The sequence below is a fragment of the Tursiops truncatus genome, chromosome 2, assembly GCF_011762595.2.
Source record: "Tursiops truncatus isolate mTurTru1 chromosome 2, mTurTru1.mat.Y, whole genome shotgun sequence".
NCBI classification, from domain to species: domain Eukaryota; kingdom Metazoa; phylum Chordata; class Mammalia; order Artiodactyla; family Delphinidae; genus Tursiops; species Tursiops truncatus.
Window position 1 is genome coordinate 41,992,142 of NC_047035.1, and position 18,081 is coordinate 42,010,222.

An 18,081-nucleotide genomic window follows, 5' to 3' on the forward strand; every position below is an offset into this window, starting at 1 on the left:
TACATGGAATCTAAAAAATACAACAAACTAGTGAATATAACAAAAAAGCAGCAGACTCACAGATAAAGAGAACAAATTAGTGGTTACCAGTGGGGAGAGGGGACAGATGGGGCAGGGGAGTAAGAGGTACAAACTACTAGGTATAAAATAAGCTACAAGGATATATTGTGCAACACAGGGAATATAGCCAATATTTTATAATAACTATAAATGGAGTATAATCTTTAAAAATTTTGAATCACTATATTGTACACCTGTAACTTCTGTAGTATCGTACATCAACTATACTTCAATAAAAAGACTCCTAACAATAACAGTATCTGCAACTGTGTTGAAACGTTCTTTTACTATTTCCTCAACACTGACATTTTTTTAGCTTAGTTTCAGAAATCATACAGCTAGAATGCACTATTCGATTACAATGCTGCAACTCCGAACAAGTTTTGTTGCTGAGAAGGGAACCTGTAAACCCGGTTCATTTTGACCTAGTAAGTCACTCATTTGTGAAAATTGACTTGTTTAATGGAACCTCTTGGTGTTGGTCTAAAAATATTCTTTAATTGTCTTATTTTGAAAACTGAAGATATTTATCAACCACTTACGTTTCCTAGGCCACAAAGAAGGAATTGTAATGTTGTTTGCAAACCCAATGAAGTGAGCATCTCCACGGGCTGCCGTGGGAAGCGGGGACTGAGTGCTGCGGTGGCATGTGGGTGAAAGGAAGAAAGAAGTGGACTGGAGTCTGACTTCCTCTTGCCCTCCATCGTCCAAGACGTAAATTAAGGGTGCTCCTGAAATCAGATTCAGAGCTCTACCCAGAAGTTAAGGGACTGCCGTTGACTACCATTGCCCTAGAAACTGTTGAATTAAATGGGGCCCCTTTTTACCAACTTCTGATGCTCACAATAAAGACTTTCTTGGTTTCTTCCCTTATTCGACACAATGTATCCTCCCACCTTACTATTTCCACCTCTGAAACGTCCTGTGAACAACTAAGGGAGAGGTGCTTTTACTACTGTTCTGAGAAAACCAGGTATCATTATTTACCAATATGGAGCTGAATCCCAGGCTAGCATGAGTGTGAACAAGCAGAAAGTCAGTCCATACCACTGTTTCATTTATTGTCACCATCACTGACATTGCCAGTGATCACAGCTAACATTGACATGTCCCAAGTTCTCTGACAACTTCAAAATTATATTTTCTCAGTTTTCACAACAAGCTTACGAAATTGACCTCATTGTACAGACGAGAAGAGAGAAATGAGAGGGGTTAAGAAATACATCCCAGGTCACACAGCTAGAGAATCAATGGGGTATCCTGCCTTCTCAGCTTACCCTTTGGATGGCCTTTGACGATGCAAAGTCTTTCTCATAGCTATTACTCGGCTCCTATTTATCTCAGAAAAAATAGTGTTAGACACATTACGCTACACTTTAGAACAACTGTGAAGGACAAACATAATTTAGGAAACCTGCAGGCAGATCCATTAATGGAAAGACATTTGGAGACAATCCACCCCAAGGGGAGGCTCTCTCACTGGCAGTATCTCAAGCCTGAAAAACAGAGAACTCTACAGAACCAGAGTATAACACCCCAACAGAAGAATCCAGAAGATGTCTGCTCACTTCACCAAGCACCAAAGAAGAAAGGTAGATATGTTTTGGTTCATTCTACGGGCAAGTTTGCTCACTGCTTCTTCATTAATGAAGCTGAGTCAACATTAATGAAAACACAAACTGTGAGTTCACGACCACCTGGACACTCCATGGCAGGGTGGCAGTAGGCACAGCTGGAATGATAGAATTGGTAACACTGGGAGGAAAAAATGCCCCCAAACTGGTATTATTAAACAAAGGGATTATAGGAAGAGGAGGCAAATAAATATTCATGAACCAACTGCTCCCTTTTTCTAAAAAGTAAATTTATTTTACTTATTTATCTTTGGCTGCATTGGGTCTTCGTTGCTGCACGCGGGCTTTCTCTAGTTGCGGCGAGTGGGGGCTACTCTTTGTTGCGGTGCGTGGGCTTCTTATTGCAGTGGCTTCTCTTGTTGTGGAGCATGGGCTCTAGAGCACAGGCTCAGTAGTTGTGGCTCACGGTCTTAGCTGCTCTGCGGCATGTGGGGTCTTCCCGGACCAGGGCTTGAACCCGTGACCCCTGCATTGGCAGGCAGATTCTTAACCACTGTGCCACCAGGGAAGCCCCCAACTGCCCTTTATTGGGGTACAACTTTGGTTTAAGGGCTGCCAGAGGCAGAGAACCCTCAAATTTTGTACTCCACTTCTAAAATCTGGTGCTCATTTTGATAGCACTGGCTTTTGTAACAAAAAGAAAATAAAGACAGAAAATGGGTCACTGGCTATGAGATTATGCTACTTAGCGGGGAAAGGGCCATGAGAAACATGCCTTTAGTGGATTTCTGGGCAGAAAGCTGAGGCCATCTCATCAGGTCCAAGAATCACCAAGTTTTCACAGTTACTGCTTAAAGAGATCAATGGTATTGAAAAACTCTGGGTGGTTTGCAGATTCACCTTTGTTTTAATCCTCCCAGGGAAGAGTAAATAGAGAAAGTAAAGGGCCCCTGAGCTAAAGAAAAAAAAAAAATGCTAGGGTTGTCTCTACAGCACAAGCACTGGTTGCATTTTAAATAATATTTATTTTTCCTCCTAATTTCAAAGAGCAATACGTGGTGGCTTTGTAATGTTCAAGTAGGCTAGGCTGAACCAACTTGCCTACATCCTTTCTTGTATCTTTCTGCATAGGGTGAGCCACACGAGAAATTCAAGGGAGACGTGGAGGGTGGCAATGAAGCAGCAGGCATTTTGTAGTCCTGGGACAGGCAGTGAGAACTACCACAGGCTTCAGTCTGTCCCTGTGGGCTCCAGCCTGTCCTTGCTCCATCCCCACTTTACATCCACCCTCCTTCCCAACTGCCTACTCCAGGGACATGAAGCAAAGACAGCAGCTTTAGGGGGAGTGCTTAGCTAGCTTGCATGATTATATAAGGGTTAATCTCTTTGCTTTGTGTGTGTGTTTCCCCCAGTAGTCCTGCTTTTCTGACTGAAACTGACAGATATAAAATATACTCTACGCTTTTTTTTTAAAGAGCAATTTTATTTTTGTAATCAGAAAAAAACAAAACAACCTTATCCCAAGGTAGGATGGAAAACAATGCACTGTGGAAAATTTGGGAAATATTTGTATAAAGAAAAAAATGTAAACCACCCACCATCCCACCAAACAATGGTTTCTCTCGGCCTACGTCTATATCTACTCTTTGCAAACTTTTGATCGTACTGATTACACAGTTTTACATCTTTTTCTAAACCTTATCATTACATGCTGAGCAGTTTCCCATGTCATCAAAATTTCTTTGAAAGCATGACTTTTCAGTGGGAGCAAGATACTGTTACGGTTGTGTACGATAATACAACCGTCCCCCTTTAAATTGTTCACCATCACTGGCTTTCACAGACAACACTGCACAAAGCACCTCACATATAGTTCTTTGCCTGCATCTTTTATCATTTCCATGGGATCGACTCCTGGAAGACGTATGTTTCAGGCTCTGGGTACATATTATCAAATGGTTTTGGCCACCATCTTTAGGTCCATCAGCATCTCATACTTAGGCCAATGTTCAAAATATTTATCAACAGTGTAACATGGGCATCAATGAATCAGAACTAATGATGCAATATGGGAACAGGGTCCTGGCGTCCCCTGCTTGTCATGCCAGGAGTTAACCGTTGAGTCCCTGAATCATGAAGGAAGACTGGTGGGCCCTTGGGGGAAAGGTCAGATTTTCAGGACAGTTTTTTATTGGGAGGGCTTGAGGCAGCTGCTCTTTACCACTGGAATTGGCAATATTTTGACAGATACCACAGTTTCACTGGGGTACGTACACCCAGTGAACAGACTGAGTTGGTGTTTTCACCTGACTTCTCTTCTCTGGGCTGAACAAACCTCAGTTATTTCAGTCTTCCCCTCAGTGTCTTCATGTTTCAAAAGTTTAAGCCTCTCTACAGATTTCCTAACAAGCCCTAGAAATTGTGTTTAGTAAAGATCAGATTACCCAACAGTCTAAACTTGACCTTTTAAGCATTGGCAAAAAGGAAAAAGAACAAAGTACATATCAAGAGGGAAAGTGTACAGCATATGTGAACATAGCTCAGCTGCTGGAAAAGGAGCCCATTTCTAGATGATGGGATGAAAGCATGACGACAGCAACAGGTCCCTCACTGGCATAACCCCAGGAGGGGTCAAAGTGGTGAAGGAACGAACTGCTGTCTCCAACACACACACACATCCCAAAGCTTGGAGGCTCCTTCCTCTGTGCCCCAGAGCCTGTCTGCTTACCCTAGTATGGAGCTCATGGCAAGACTTGTCAGTTATTTGATTTTATCTGCTTCCTCTACCTGGACCATCCACTCCAGGAAATTTGACTTACTTGTTTAATCATCCTCAGAATCTAGCCAATAATCTGCCCCAGAGAAGGTACTCAGTACACGTCGGGGTGAATCACACACCAACTAGTCCTTTACCAACTGCATTGCTTCATTGACTGAAGCACCAGATCCGTAAAGCTTACTGTTTTTTTACTGCTTCAATCTGGGATTAAACAGACATCCTCATCTCTCACAGCCAGGGAACATGCAGACAAGGCAGCGAGTTTCAGAGCCTGGAAATACCCATTATCCTCCAGCTACTGTGCTTCCCTCATCTGTTCTTCAGAGAAGTAGAAGGGGAAAGACAGCCCGATCTCATCTCTAATCTTTTTTATGTCTGCCACATTCTGTAACCCCTTAGCACTTAGGAGCACAAAGGCCAACTGGAATCCATTATCAGGGTGAAAACTCAATGACAGGAGACCAAACCAGGTACTTCTAAAGAAGTCTAGAAATACAGTTATGGATATCTAGTTTCCTCCCTTTTTACTGGCTCCCTCTCCCAAATCTCTAACAAAGTGGGCACCTGAAAACCTAACGCTCACTCTACTGCATATTCAAACAACTACAGTAACGAAGGAAGAGGAGACCTAACTTCTCCTCCCTCTTCCCTTCCCATTAGGAGACTCTGAACAACCAGAGGATTAATGTATCAACATCCCACTTCCTTGTTGTCCAGCTGGTTTGTTTGACAGTCGTGTAGACCGATGGTTCCTTTTGTCTCTAATTCCTCTACTTTAGCATATGTTCCTTTAAATCCCTGTTTTGATCAAACCACTTCCTCCCCATGCTCCCAACACAGGAGGGCCTCGACTCTCCAGGATCTAAAAGATCCTGATGACCATTCACCATACATCTTTTTGTGTTTGTGGTGAAGGAGAATTCCTTCTTGTGGAGAGGAGTGGGGAGGTGATCCAATTAGGATATGTGAACCAAATAAAGGGAGTGAATGAAAGGTATCAGGAGAACTTTCAGCCCCTTTTCCTAGATGTCTTCAGAACATGCCTATCACCAGATCAGCACTTCCCACAAAGCTTAACGGCTCAACTGCAGCCAGGTTAGACAAGATTCTAGAGTGATTTAATTAAACTAGAGTCAAACTCAGCAGTAGAGTAAAAACTCACCTTCTCCAAAGCAGACCTCAAAAGATACAGAAATGGGGACTTCCCTGGTGGCACAGTGGTTAAGACTCCGTGCTCCCAATGCAGGGGACCCGGGTTCGATCGCTGGTCTGGGAACTAGATCCCACATGTATGCCACAACTAAGAGTTCGCAGGCCACAACTAAGGAGCCCACGTGCTGCAACTAAGGAGCCCACGTGCTGCAACTAAGGAGCCTGTGAGCCACAACTAGACCTGATGCAACCAAATATATATATATATATATATATATGTATATATATAAAGATATAGAAATGTAATATGGAGAATCTAGAGCCATTTACTTAAGCCTTGGCTTAGGGATCAGAAATGGAAGGAAGAAAAATTAGGTACAGTCATCAAATTCTGATCTTTGCCTCAAATATCTGATGTTACTACAGCTAACAGCTTCTAACCCCATTCACTGACTTTGTGAACTCTGAAGCTCATGGAGGGGGAACAAGTATTTTCTGGACACTTACAAGGACTGGTTAAGTGACACAACTATTGCAACTGCTCCTGTGAAGAAGTGTGATTAAAGAAGCTTTCTGCCTGTACTGATAAGATTGCTGTGGCCATAGTATAGCTGGTACGCTATCTTAGTTTCTCCTCTCTGAAGACCTACTCCTTACTTTTCCCAGGGTTTAAAAATCATGTTAACAATAAGCAAATACAGCATGGCCAGATGCCTTTCGTGGTCAGATGGTTCATTGTTTAAAAGGCTTCAGTTTAAAATCCAAAAGATTGTTAACAGATGCAGTTTCTGGCTGAAGACTGGGAAAAACCTCACTTAAACAAAAGAGCATGTTGTGATTGGAACTAAAAAGGGAATTACCTTTAAAGATAAGAACCACAAACATTTCCTATTTGAAAATACCCCCAGCCCCACCAACAGAACCTTTTTTTGGACCTTTCGTAAAAGTTGAAAAAATTGACAGTGGATGGCGGCATAGGACGAACCACGGCTGACCAACCGGCTCAGTCATTTTTACAGACTTGTTTGGACTTTCAAGGCTGCGACATCCATCTCCTGCTCTCCCCCGGATTACTCAATTAGGCAAAATTCCAATTAATTTCTTTCCAATTCTTTTAGCCCCAGAAATACTTTTGCAGTTTTCATTTTGGCTCTGGAAATGGGTTTTCAACCAGAGGACTCAGATAGAGCCGTTTGAGAAATGAACACAGAGCTTGATAAGCAGATAGCCACTGCTGGGACTCAAGTCTCTACTGGATGGAAAAGAGCCACTTGGCCAAGGAAGGCCTGGCCCCATCTTCAGTTCCCAGCCCCGTTTGTCTCCACAACTGCTGTGCACTTTTACACAGAAAGCCTGCTTTTCACCAACTCTGTTTCTGTTGGCGTTCGTGGGCCCTTACTCTATGGCTTCACTATGTGTGAGAACATCTCCGATGCCTTGGGTTCTAATCTTGAAAGATGGAAAGTCTGAAGGAGCCACAGGGGTGTAGCTTTCCCTCGCCTCGGCCTGAGAAATAGATGTGGTCAGGCTTGCTGGTGACATGTCTGATTTGAAAAGGTTACTCAAGAGATGGTCCAAGGAAAACAATCTGTTCTCGGCGTTAAGGACGGCCACCACGGGTTTCCTTCGGAGAATGGGCAACCTGTCCTGAAGGGGATCACCTTCTCGGAAGAGAGGCAAACATCGTGCCCTTTTCGTGCTGAGGGTTGTGCGTTCTCTTATTCATTGTGCCATTTCCCGATTTATTACGGGGCCCCAAAAGGTCAGTTTCAGACCAAAGGCACAGCATAGTTTTAACAGTCTGAGAAGCTCTAATCAAGAAAATCCTTAGTCAAGCCATTTTAATGTGAGGCAGATCTATAAACCCATGGGATTCGCCAAAGAGTTAAGATGGCTTTCCCACTCAGCCACACCACTGCTAAGTCATAAAAGGAATCCAAGCTGCTGGAATGAAGCTAGCAGGAGAACTGCATTTCCAAAGATCTGTGCAATCCGGCCAGGTACTCGCAGGAAGAGCCCATCCATCAGGAAATGGGAATTTGAGGCCAGTGGCCACAACCATATCCATGCTCCTACAAAAAGCCAACCCGCCACGCACACAGGAGACAAGGTTTGCAAGGGGATTTGATAGGCCTGGAAATTGAAAAATGAGCAGCAGCTGTGAGCCCGGGGTCATTACTATCCTCCAGGGTTTGCCTTTTCTAATCTAAGGGGCAGTAGTTTCCATGATTAACTTTCAATTGCCGTCAAGGGTGTAATAAAATCTGGGAAAGAAGAAAACTTTCCCTTCAGTAAGCTGCTCCCATTTTCCTGCCCTTTCCTTTCCTCTAGTGCATATTCTCAATCCCCGCTTCATGTTGTTTCCTAATTTTGAGAAAAAAATCTGCGCTCGGATGAGCCAAAATAGACAATGTCCTGTGTGTACTCGGGCACGTAAGGGCTTTTCTTTCTCAGTTCTAGGGGCCAGGTCTTGAAGACAGCTGCAGGAGAAGTTCTCTTGTTTTCAAGACCATACACTACCATCACTTTCAGAACAGGACATGACACATTTTAATTTTCATTTTAAAATTCTTTCATTTTAAAATCTGTTTCCTGAGCCACTGACCATCAGTTCCACAGAAGAGAGGTTTTCTAGGTGGTAAGATGTGCACAGAGAGAAAGAGGAGAAGAGGATATACTCATTCACAAACACATCTTACTGGTTACCACGGGGCTAGGAACCCTTAATGCTCCAACTGATCTGATCTGATAATGGCTCAGAAATCATCTTGAAAGGCTACAGCTGGACACGTCTCTCAGCAAAGGCCCGGGGAACCAAACCCTACACATGGTTTTATCAATTACAATGGCTCAGGTGGAAAATTAAATGTGCTTTAGATTGTTTGAGAGTCCAGTATAACACTCATGACAATTCAGTGGTTCATTCATCCTACCTTTGCTTCCAAGTATCAGATGCTGGCGTTACAAAGGTTATAAAGCCTGGCGAGAAAGGGGCACACACAGGCTTACTGCTGGAGAGATGCTCCCGGGCGGGGGGCATGCCAATTACACAAGGCGGCAAAGGGTGGGGGGCAGCCATGGGGGTAAATGGAGGTCCCCAAATGCATCCTAGTCCCCTAAGAAAAGGTTTCCCTGGCTGACACCGTGTTTTGACAAGATACTGGATTCTTATATTTTGTTCCTGTTTCCCTGCTTCCAGAGGTTAGTAATTGAGTGCCCACTCCTGTTGGAGAGGTAACATTTTTCTTAGATGCTAGCCCTGCCTTTCCCACTTCCCCGTCTTGATTTAAGTCTCTCCTAGAACAGAAGGAAAAGTGGCAAAAGGTGGCCATGAACAGCACTGGTTCCAAAAATGGGTGAGAGAACAGTCTAAGAATTTGCCACAGGGGTTTAAAAGATGGCAGAGTGAGCTTTACTGAAGGAGATACAGTCCATAGGGTGATGCCTAGTGCTAGGCTAGGGAATAGTTCGTTTTTTTTGCTGCCCCCGATACCCTTTCTCTCCTCCTCCAAAGGTACTAGAATCCCCTGCTTTTATGTGTGGATGACTGCCCAGAATAAGACTGCATTCCTGGCAAGGGAGTGTGGCCATGTAGCTAACAGTGCGATGTGAGGGGAATTCAGGTCTGTAACTCCCGGATGTGGCCCTAAGAGTGGGGGCGTGGGGAGCCTGTGCCTCCCCCTTTCCTCCACCCCTAGTCTGGAATGTGAAATGGCTGGAGAGCCATCCCACAGCACGAGGACAGGCCACACCTTAGAGATGGCGAAATGGAAAGTTGTTAGAAGGGAGTCACAGAGGGCTGTGAAAACCACAATTGTGAAACCACAATTGTGAAACCACAGTGTTAGTTCTCACCTACCTACACACAAACTTTCATGTAAAGGACAAGGGAAAAACACTTCAGTCTTCTGTAAGCTGATGTTATTTTGGGCCTCATTTACACAGCGTTATGAATAATGGTGTTAGGTGCGGTGTGCAATGAAGTGTTGATAAAAACAACATCCAAGGAGCTGGCCCTTTACTGCATGTAGCACCGAGGCCACAACAGGACACATTCAATCTGGTTTTTACCTTATAAAGAGCTGCCTGAATTCTGGTGATGAAATGGGAGAGCAAACGGCATCCAAAATGATCATTTTCCAGTTAACCATAATCATAATCATAATGAATAGCTTACCTTTTTCTTGCTACAGTATATTTGCCATTTTTTCTCTGCTGGAAGTGCAAACATGGCTTCCCTGTGTTTGTCTGTGAGGTCAAGTTCATCCTGAGAAGAAAAATAATAATAATTATTTCACAGATTAAATGTTATTCCTATAAGGGAAGTTATCAGCATTATCAGGGTGAGAAAACAACACCAACACATATTTAAATGAACTTGGGAAAAACTAAGAAGCTAAGTATAGGTGTCTGTTACCAGCACTAAGAAAGCAGGTCCTTGGCCTGGGGCTAGGCACCAAGCACAGTAAGAGGGACAGGCACAGCCCTACATTTACTGAAGGGTAGGGAAAGGGGGCTGAACATGGGCAGAATGTTCTGGGCCACCTTGTACTGCAGCAGAGGGTCCATCGAGCATTAAAGGCCTTTAAAGCTCCAGAGCTTGGAAGGATTTAATCGTACTGCAGACGAGGGTTTGGTAAGGATGGCTCCACAAACAGTGACTAGCGGGATGGGCCCTGAGGGACATGATGAGAGGGGTGGAGGAACAGAACAAAAGGCTGGGATGTGGTATTGGATTGGAGTGTTTGCGGGGGACACTGATCAGCTTAGCTGAAGCCCTGGGTTTATGCAAAGAATCATCAGGTGAAAGGTTTGAGAGGTAAGGAGTGACTTGTTGGTGGAAAATCTTAAATGCCAGATTAAGGAGCTTATTTTCTTGACCAAGAAGAGCCACTGAAGGTTCTGAGCAAGGGAGTGACATCTGCATCCCCATAAGCATCACCAAAAGCATCATCAATATTTATTAAGTACTTTAAGTGTCAAGCCTTGTGCAGGCATTTTCTCATTTAAGCTCTCACAACAACCCTAAGAATTCCACTCATGATTACATCCTCGCTGTAGTAATAATACCTGTTGTAATACAGCTGGGGGAAATTACGGCAGAAGGTTGGGTAAGTAAACGCCTCAAAGACCACACACCTGGTAAATGATGGGGCTGAGGTTTCGGCCTGGAGCCACCTGACTCCAGAGCCCAGACTCAGCCTCTCGGATCAGGGTCGGAACATTAATATTATAGTGGTGTGCAGCTTAGATTGGACACTAACAGAAAGCAATTTATGAGCATCCATAACTAATGAACAACAATGGGATAATGACTGTAAAGTGCATAGAGAATAGTTCTTGGCATTTGATAACTCAGTCCATGGTCAACATTATTATTGGTATTGAGCGTCTGGTACATTTTTATCCCTATAGGGAAAGTTAAATCTAGTTAAGGGCAGCAGATTGATGGGTGTGAGACATATTTTAAATTGCTATAAATTAAGGCACAATAATAAGGTTCAAATATCTGAGGCGTATAATGCCTTTGGGGTGTATCTGCAGCTCTGCCGCTCGTGAACAACGGCCTCCCATCTTATACCCCTACCTTCACTGGGTCATCAAGTCCTATCATTTCTTCCTTGAAAAATCTCACAGTTTTTCCCTTTGTTTTGTTTCCGATGAAACTACCCAAACTTATGTCCTAATCACCTCTCCTTTGGCTCTGGCACCAGCCTTCCCACTGTTCCTCCTTGCCCTTTCCATCCTTCCCACAGCATGGCCACAGATACATTACAGCAGCGGTTCTCAGACTTGAGTGAGCAACAGAATCACCTGGAAGGCTCCTTACATCACTGATCGCCTAGCGTTGAGGACTGAGCAGGTGGGAGCAAGTGCAAAATGTCATTAGTTCCACACTGCCTGCAAAATTAATTATATATCCCTCAGCCTGTCTTTTGAGGTCTTCTATTTATAACCCCAACTTAATTTACCAGGCTTGCTTCTGGTTATCCCTTATGCCCTATCCTGTTAACACCTGTACCTCCAGAGCCTAGCCACGCAAGGTCTGACACATGCTGCCTGCCAGGGGAAATTCTTCATCTCATTAAGCCTCTGCTTCCTCACCTCCAGGATGGGCGTGTCATTTCTCTGGCAGGGCTGGATGAAGATTTGCAACATCAACTCAGCAGGCAGCGATGCCTGGCACAGGCAGGGGCAACCTTACTGCAGTTAGTTCTCTCATCATTTAAATACAAATCAGGGGCTATTTTCTTTTAAGAGCAAGGTAAACAGTTAAGTCATTAAAACACACACCCACACACTATTACACCCTAACCACAAGAAATTAGTTAAGAATTTCAACAATGGAAAACCAGGGAAGGAATGAAAAATATTTACAGAAAATTGCATTATAAGGGAACATGTTAAAAATGTTAAAATTTTGGCGTGCAACCATTATATATGTGAACTAATTATTTTTCTTCCTTTCTTCCTTTTTTAATTTCCTGTAAGTTACACCAGCTCTCACGTATTAATGAATGGGGGGGAAATGGTGACATAAATCACTTCCCAACAATTAGGGTTTTCTGGGAGTGGGGGTCAGGTCAGTTATTCAAAGAGCTTGATGATACGGTGCTTAATCTGGGGGAAAGGATTGTGATTTCTGAGAGAGAACAGTGCTATTAATACTGCTTCCTCTACTACACTTCAGCACTGTGTTTTTCCTCATTGAACAGAGGTGTGAAGAAATGTGTAAATCCTAAAAACCTAGAAATTCACAGCAAAGAGGATTAATATTACCATATTTTGCTGTTAGAAACCTGCTCCTGCTGAGACACAGAAATGACCAAGTTTGAGTTGAGAGGACTCAGTTGAACTAGGACTTAGGGCAGATGGCTCCATGCAAAGGAGAGAATGTCCATAAAATAAAAAAATTAAAAACTGCTATAGGTCCTCTGGATATAATTTGGGATTATAGTAAGAAAATGGGAAGGAATACATGGGTCGTGATAATAGTAATAGCTAACAATTATTGAGCACTTTCTGTGTGCTTAATAGTAGCGTTTTATATGGATTAATCGAGTTTATCCTCACAATAATCCTATAAAGTGGGTAATATTACCCCACTTTCCAGGAAGCTGAATCAGAGAGATTAAATAGCCTGCTCAAGGTAACAAAGCTAGTAAATGGTGGAGGAGGAACTTGAGGCTAGACTCTCTGGGTCCAGAGCCATGTTCTTAACCACTAGCCTATTATTCTATTGATCATTCAACAGGTGGGTAGAGCCATGGCACTGATGCTAATAGGCAAATGCATCCATGAGCTGCACTCGCGGCCTGCTGGGCCTGCTGACTGACTGTTCGCACGAAGAGGAGGATTTTGTTGTCAGACATCCCTGAGTTCCAGGTCTGGCTCTTATGGATTATGTAAACTTTAACAGGTGACTTAACCTCTGAACTTCAATTTCTTCACCTCAAACATGAGAATAATATATATCTGATAGCCTTCTCTCAAGCAACCAAATTCATGCAACCAAAACATTTTTTGAGTGTCTACTAAATGTTAGGCATTGTAGATGCAGGGGGTAGAAAGGTATCACAGAGCTCATGTGCTCGAGGTGGCAGAAGGGAAATCAAATAATCACACAGTCCGAGGGACGGTCACACGGAGCTGAGCTGTGAGAACCCACTTACTGTGGGGAGAGGTGGGGCGGTGAAGGCTGTGAGTGAACTGAAGGGAGACCTGAGAAATGAATAGGAATTAAATAGGTAAAAAGCACTGCAGACAGTGAGTGAACAGCAACCTTGCAGGCCACTGTGAGCTTTGGTCTTTATCTTGAGAGCAATCAGAGGTCACTGGTAGATCTGAGCAAGGAGAGTGACACAGATTAAATAATAATTGGGAGTGCCTAGGCACAATGCCCAGAGTGTAATGAGACCCCCATCTCTCCATTCCAAAAGTGTCTCTGCTCTGACTCATTCCGTTTTAATAATATGGCTGAAACAAGCATGCAAGATTCTAAGAGACTATCACACAGCCTTAGAGATCAATCAACACCTACTCGATGTCCTACCCATTCCAGGACCGTGTCCAGACATTACAAAGGATGCAAAGATGAATAACAGACCTGGATCTCATGGAATTCAGATTCTAGTTAGGAAGACAAGAGGACAGAAGGCTTCCACAGCTCCTCTCCTTAGGATAAAGTCCAAATTCCTTAGCTGGTAGGTAGGGCCCTTCATGGTATGGCCTTTGCTGACTTGCCCCACCTTGCTGCCCCGGCTGTCACCTCCCCCTCCCCTCCCCTCCCCTCCCCTCCCCTCCCCCCTCCACCACCAGCAGCCACCTTTCAGCACGTTGGATCACAAGTTGCCCATTTTTGAATCTTTTGCACATGCTGTTCCCTTTTCCCAGAGAGCCCTTCCCACCATGTCTAAGAGTCAATCCTGTTTATCTAAGCTTTTTCAAGGGATCTGCTATTCCCCCCAGGCAGTCTACCCTGACTTTCCTGGGGTGGGCAGCCCCTCTCTGCTCTCCTAACCTTACGGCATTTATCACATTGCTGCAGTTATGTGATCAGCATGTATGACTCCCTTTCTAGACTCATCCCCAGGGGACAGGAATGAAATTTGTTCTGTTCATTTTCGCATTAATTGCCAGTCCCCAAAACAATATCTGACGTAGCTGGATTGCAAAGAAAAAAGTAAGGTGAGGGAAGCTGGGGCAGCTGGGAAGGAGGGAGAGGGGATTACTGTGGGACATAGTGAAGATCAATGAGTTTCGAAGATTAAAACCCATTCTTTTCTCTTTTTTGCAGTAAGATGTACATACAGTAAATGTACACTCCTAAGTATACAGTTTTCAAGTTCGGCAAAGGTATACACTGAAGTGGTTTTTGCACTTTATGCGTCTGAAACTGCTGGTACCATTGTACTCTCCCACCAGCAATATATGGCAGTTCCAGTTACTCCACATTCGCACAAACGTTTGGTGCTGCACCTTTCTAATTTTAGCCATCCTAGTTTATGTGAAGTGGTATCTCAATGCAGTTTTAATGTGCATTTTCCTGATGACAACTGATGCTGAATATACCTTTTCACAAGTTCACGTGCCATTCATACGCATTCTTTTATGAGGTATTTACTCAAATCTTTTGCCCATTTCTGAGTTGTCTGTCTTATTGTTGCAAAACATGTCCTTTGTCAGAGGTATGTACTGAGAGTATTTTGCCTCACCTGTGTCTTTTCATTTTGTTAACAGTCTATTTTGATCACTAAGTGTTTTTTTTATAAAATATAACTTATTATTTCTTTTAGAGTTAGTGCTTTTTGTCTTCTGCAAGAAATCTTTGCAAGTTGCAGATCAAAAAAAATACTCTATGGTTTCTTATGGAAGCTGCTAGCTTTAGTTTTACCTTCTGTGTTTGAAGCTACACCCCATCTCACAGACACCACTCTTGGGGTCATGCTCTGGTTACAAAATGGATAGATTGCTTTTGCCTTCTTTCTTTTCCAGCTACTTGCATGCATTTAGATACACTGCTGGGCAAGTTGGGGAATGGAAGCACAATTAATGCAAGGAGGAAAAATAACAGAGTACAAACTAATTTGAAATCATCTCACACATTAGTTTCTTCAAAGCTATGAAATTACTTCAATGTAATATTACAAGAGAATTTTTCATTTTGATAATTAACTCAAATACTGAAAGAGGCAATCATGGAAAACAAAACAATTAGGATCACTGTACCTCAGATAGTATCTCTTTACATGAATTTTTTAAGGAAAAAAAGTCAATCTATAGAGACAGAAAGAAGATCAGTGGTTGCTTGGGGCCACAGGCAGGAGCAGAGACAGACTGCAAATGGACACAAGAGGAGATGAGGTGATGGAACTGTTCTAGAACTGGATTGTGGTGATAGTTGCAAAACTGTATAAATTTAGAAAAATGCACTGAACCGTACACTTACAATGGGTCCATTCTACGGCTTGTAAATTATATCTCAATAAAGTTCTAAAAAAAAAAAAAAAATCAAGCCTGGTTGTTGGAGCCCCAGGAAAACAAAGAATTCAGAGTAGAGAAAATAGAGCCTTGTGTACACAGTAAGGAAAGAAAATTCTGGTTGAACATTAGATAAACCGAGGAATTGCTTTAGAAGAGAAACTGATTGAAAACAAATGTATGAAGAGGACGGAAAGGGAAAAAGCAGAGCTCTTTAGTGTAAGTAGTTCAATCTTGGAAATGGGACAACTTCAGATACAATTTTTGTTTGAAACCATGATCACTTCCATGAAATATTCCTGTCCTTTCCTTGGAAATTACATAGATTCTATTAGTATGCATTCCATTTAGGCCAAGAGATAGGCAATGTTTCCCCAATGTCCCTTAACATTAAATTAGGTGATAGGTTAATATTAATGATTGAAGTCCTGAAGAACATTTTCAGTGTTTTTTGTCTTTCCTGAGTGGTGGACTAGAGAAGAGTATTGGCTCCTCTGCGGGTTAATAGCAAAGTTTTTCACTAAGATTAACAAACAAATGTAGTTAGCCCAACCTCCATCCCGGTTGCTTCTAGATCACCTTACTTTTACTTTTTACCTCTCACCTTACTTTTTATTTTTTTCCTTTTTGCAATCCAGCTATGTCAGATATTGTTTTGGGGATTGGCAATTAATGCAAAGATGAATAGCATAAATTTAGTTCCTGCTACTATACCTCAGACTGGGATGGCCTAGCTCCTTGCATCGGCCAAAGAATTTTTTTTTTCATATTATTCTTTCTTGGACAGAGATTTAAAAGTTAAAGGAAAATGATTTAGCAAATGAAAGAAAAAGAAACATCTGCACCAAGCATCACTCCTCTCCACGGAAAGCTCAAGTTTCTGAAAAACTGAAAGCAACGAACAAAACCCTAAAGGCTTTTCTTCTTGGGGAAGATATCAATTATGTTTTTCATAACTTTATAAAATATTTATTTCATATAGTTATAATATCTTGGAGAAAAGGTAATAATTAGACATTTTTTTATTAAGAAGAAAAAACTCTGAAGGAAGCCCAGCTGCAGGAACTAAAATTCTGGGTTTCATCCCTAACAAAGCATATTATCAAGCCCCACTTCTAAAAGATTCTGTACAAAGAAACCCCACCAGTCCTACACTCTAGAGTAAGCAGGCAGCTCTATAGAGAAATCTATGTAATCAGAAAACAATTGGCACAGTACAAATCTAAGGAAATGGATTGATTTGCTAAATAAAGCAAGTGAAGGAATTTTGAGATAATATACAATAAGGGTCTTGAATGAGTTGAAAAGCTCTTGTCAGAGATGTGAGCTAAACTGAAATATGGGATTATTTATAACACCTTCAGTCCAATATTTAAAGCATTTATTCTTTGAAAATCTACCATGTCAATAGATTTCAGTAAGCCAACAACAAGTGAGTTTCCAGCTAACAAGAGAAATCTCTAATAAAGGAACCCAGGATTTCTATTTCTAATGAGTTAAGCTAACTCTATATTCACACAGAAGTAGGAAGACATATGATGAACGCTGGGAGAAATGGAGATTAAAAAAATGAGGAGAGGGCTTCCCTGGTGGCGCAGTGGTTGACAGTCCGCCTGCCGATGCAGGGGACACGGGTTCGTGCCCTGGTCCGGGAAGATCCCACATGCCGCGGAGCAGCTGCTCCCGGGAGCCATGGCTGCTGAGCCTGCGCGTCCGGAGCCTGTGCTCCGCAACGGGAGAGGCCACAACAGTGAGAGGCCCGCGTATCAAAAAAAAAAAAAAAAAAAAGAGGAGAGGGAGAAGCTAAGACAGGTCCTTGGGGTCACCCTGCCAAACAACCCATTGTTTTGTATGTGTTTCTGTTTTGGGTTGTTTGGGTTTCTTGTTTTGGCTTTGTTTGTTTGGTTTTGGTTTTGGTTTTGAAACAGTCCCTGACAAGGTAATCATCCATTTGGCTCACTGTATAGAGCTCACAGAATTTTCAACATTTTATTATTCACACAAGGCTAACTTTTCTCCTTCAAATTAAATACACCAGGTATTTACCCACAGCAAACGGGCCCAAGTCACCCATCCTAACTCCACCCACCAAAGGTTTCCCACATGCCCAGCAAGCAGCAACCCCCTGGGGTTCACCTCACATACAGCCAACACCAGCAGTACCTTCCCTGGATTTAGCCCTCTCCCTCGTCCACCCTCGCCTCCCATCCCACAACTCAACACCACCAGATATAAGTCAAACCCTCTCAGAGGGACAAGTGAACAGGCCTGAAGTCACATGACATGGTGAGAAGTACCACATCACGGAGAAAAGGCCAGACAAGGCCGTGGAGGGCTGACGGGTGACACTGTGGCAACAAAAAAATTACCCTTTTGTAAATGGATGGAGAAAAGGTATTATTCAGCTGTACTAAATCATTAAATTTATGAACATCCAACCTTACCACAGCAAACGACCTTCGCATCAAGGAGCCATGAATTGACATCACAGCTCTTAAAATTTAACCACGATGACCCTGAGAACAGTATTTTATT

The 18,081-nt window shown here is 42.8% G+C and overlaps 1 protein-coding gene across 4 annotated transcripts in view; it reads right to left on the reverse strand.

Annotated features, from left to right (window-relative positions):
• The window catches only part of DAAM1 (dishevelled associated activator of morphogenesis 1), a 179,184-nt gene that overhangs the window by 84,329 nt on the left and 76,774 nt on the right, over nucleotides 1–18,081 (reverse strand). For all 4 annotated transcript variants that reach the window (XM_019923333.3, XM_019923340.3, XM_073800420.1 and 1 more), the window contains one exon: nucleotides 9,743–9,832. In XM_019923333.3, coding sequence (XP_019778892.1) covers nucleotides 9,743–9,832 — 90 coding nt within the window. Of the gene's footprint in view, nucleotides 1–9,742; nucleotides 9,833–18,081 lie in introns of those variants that run through there.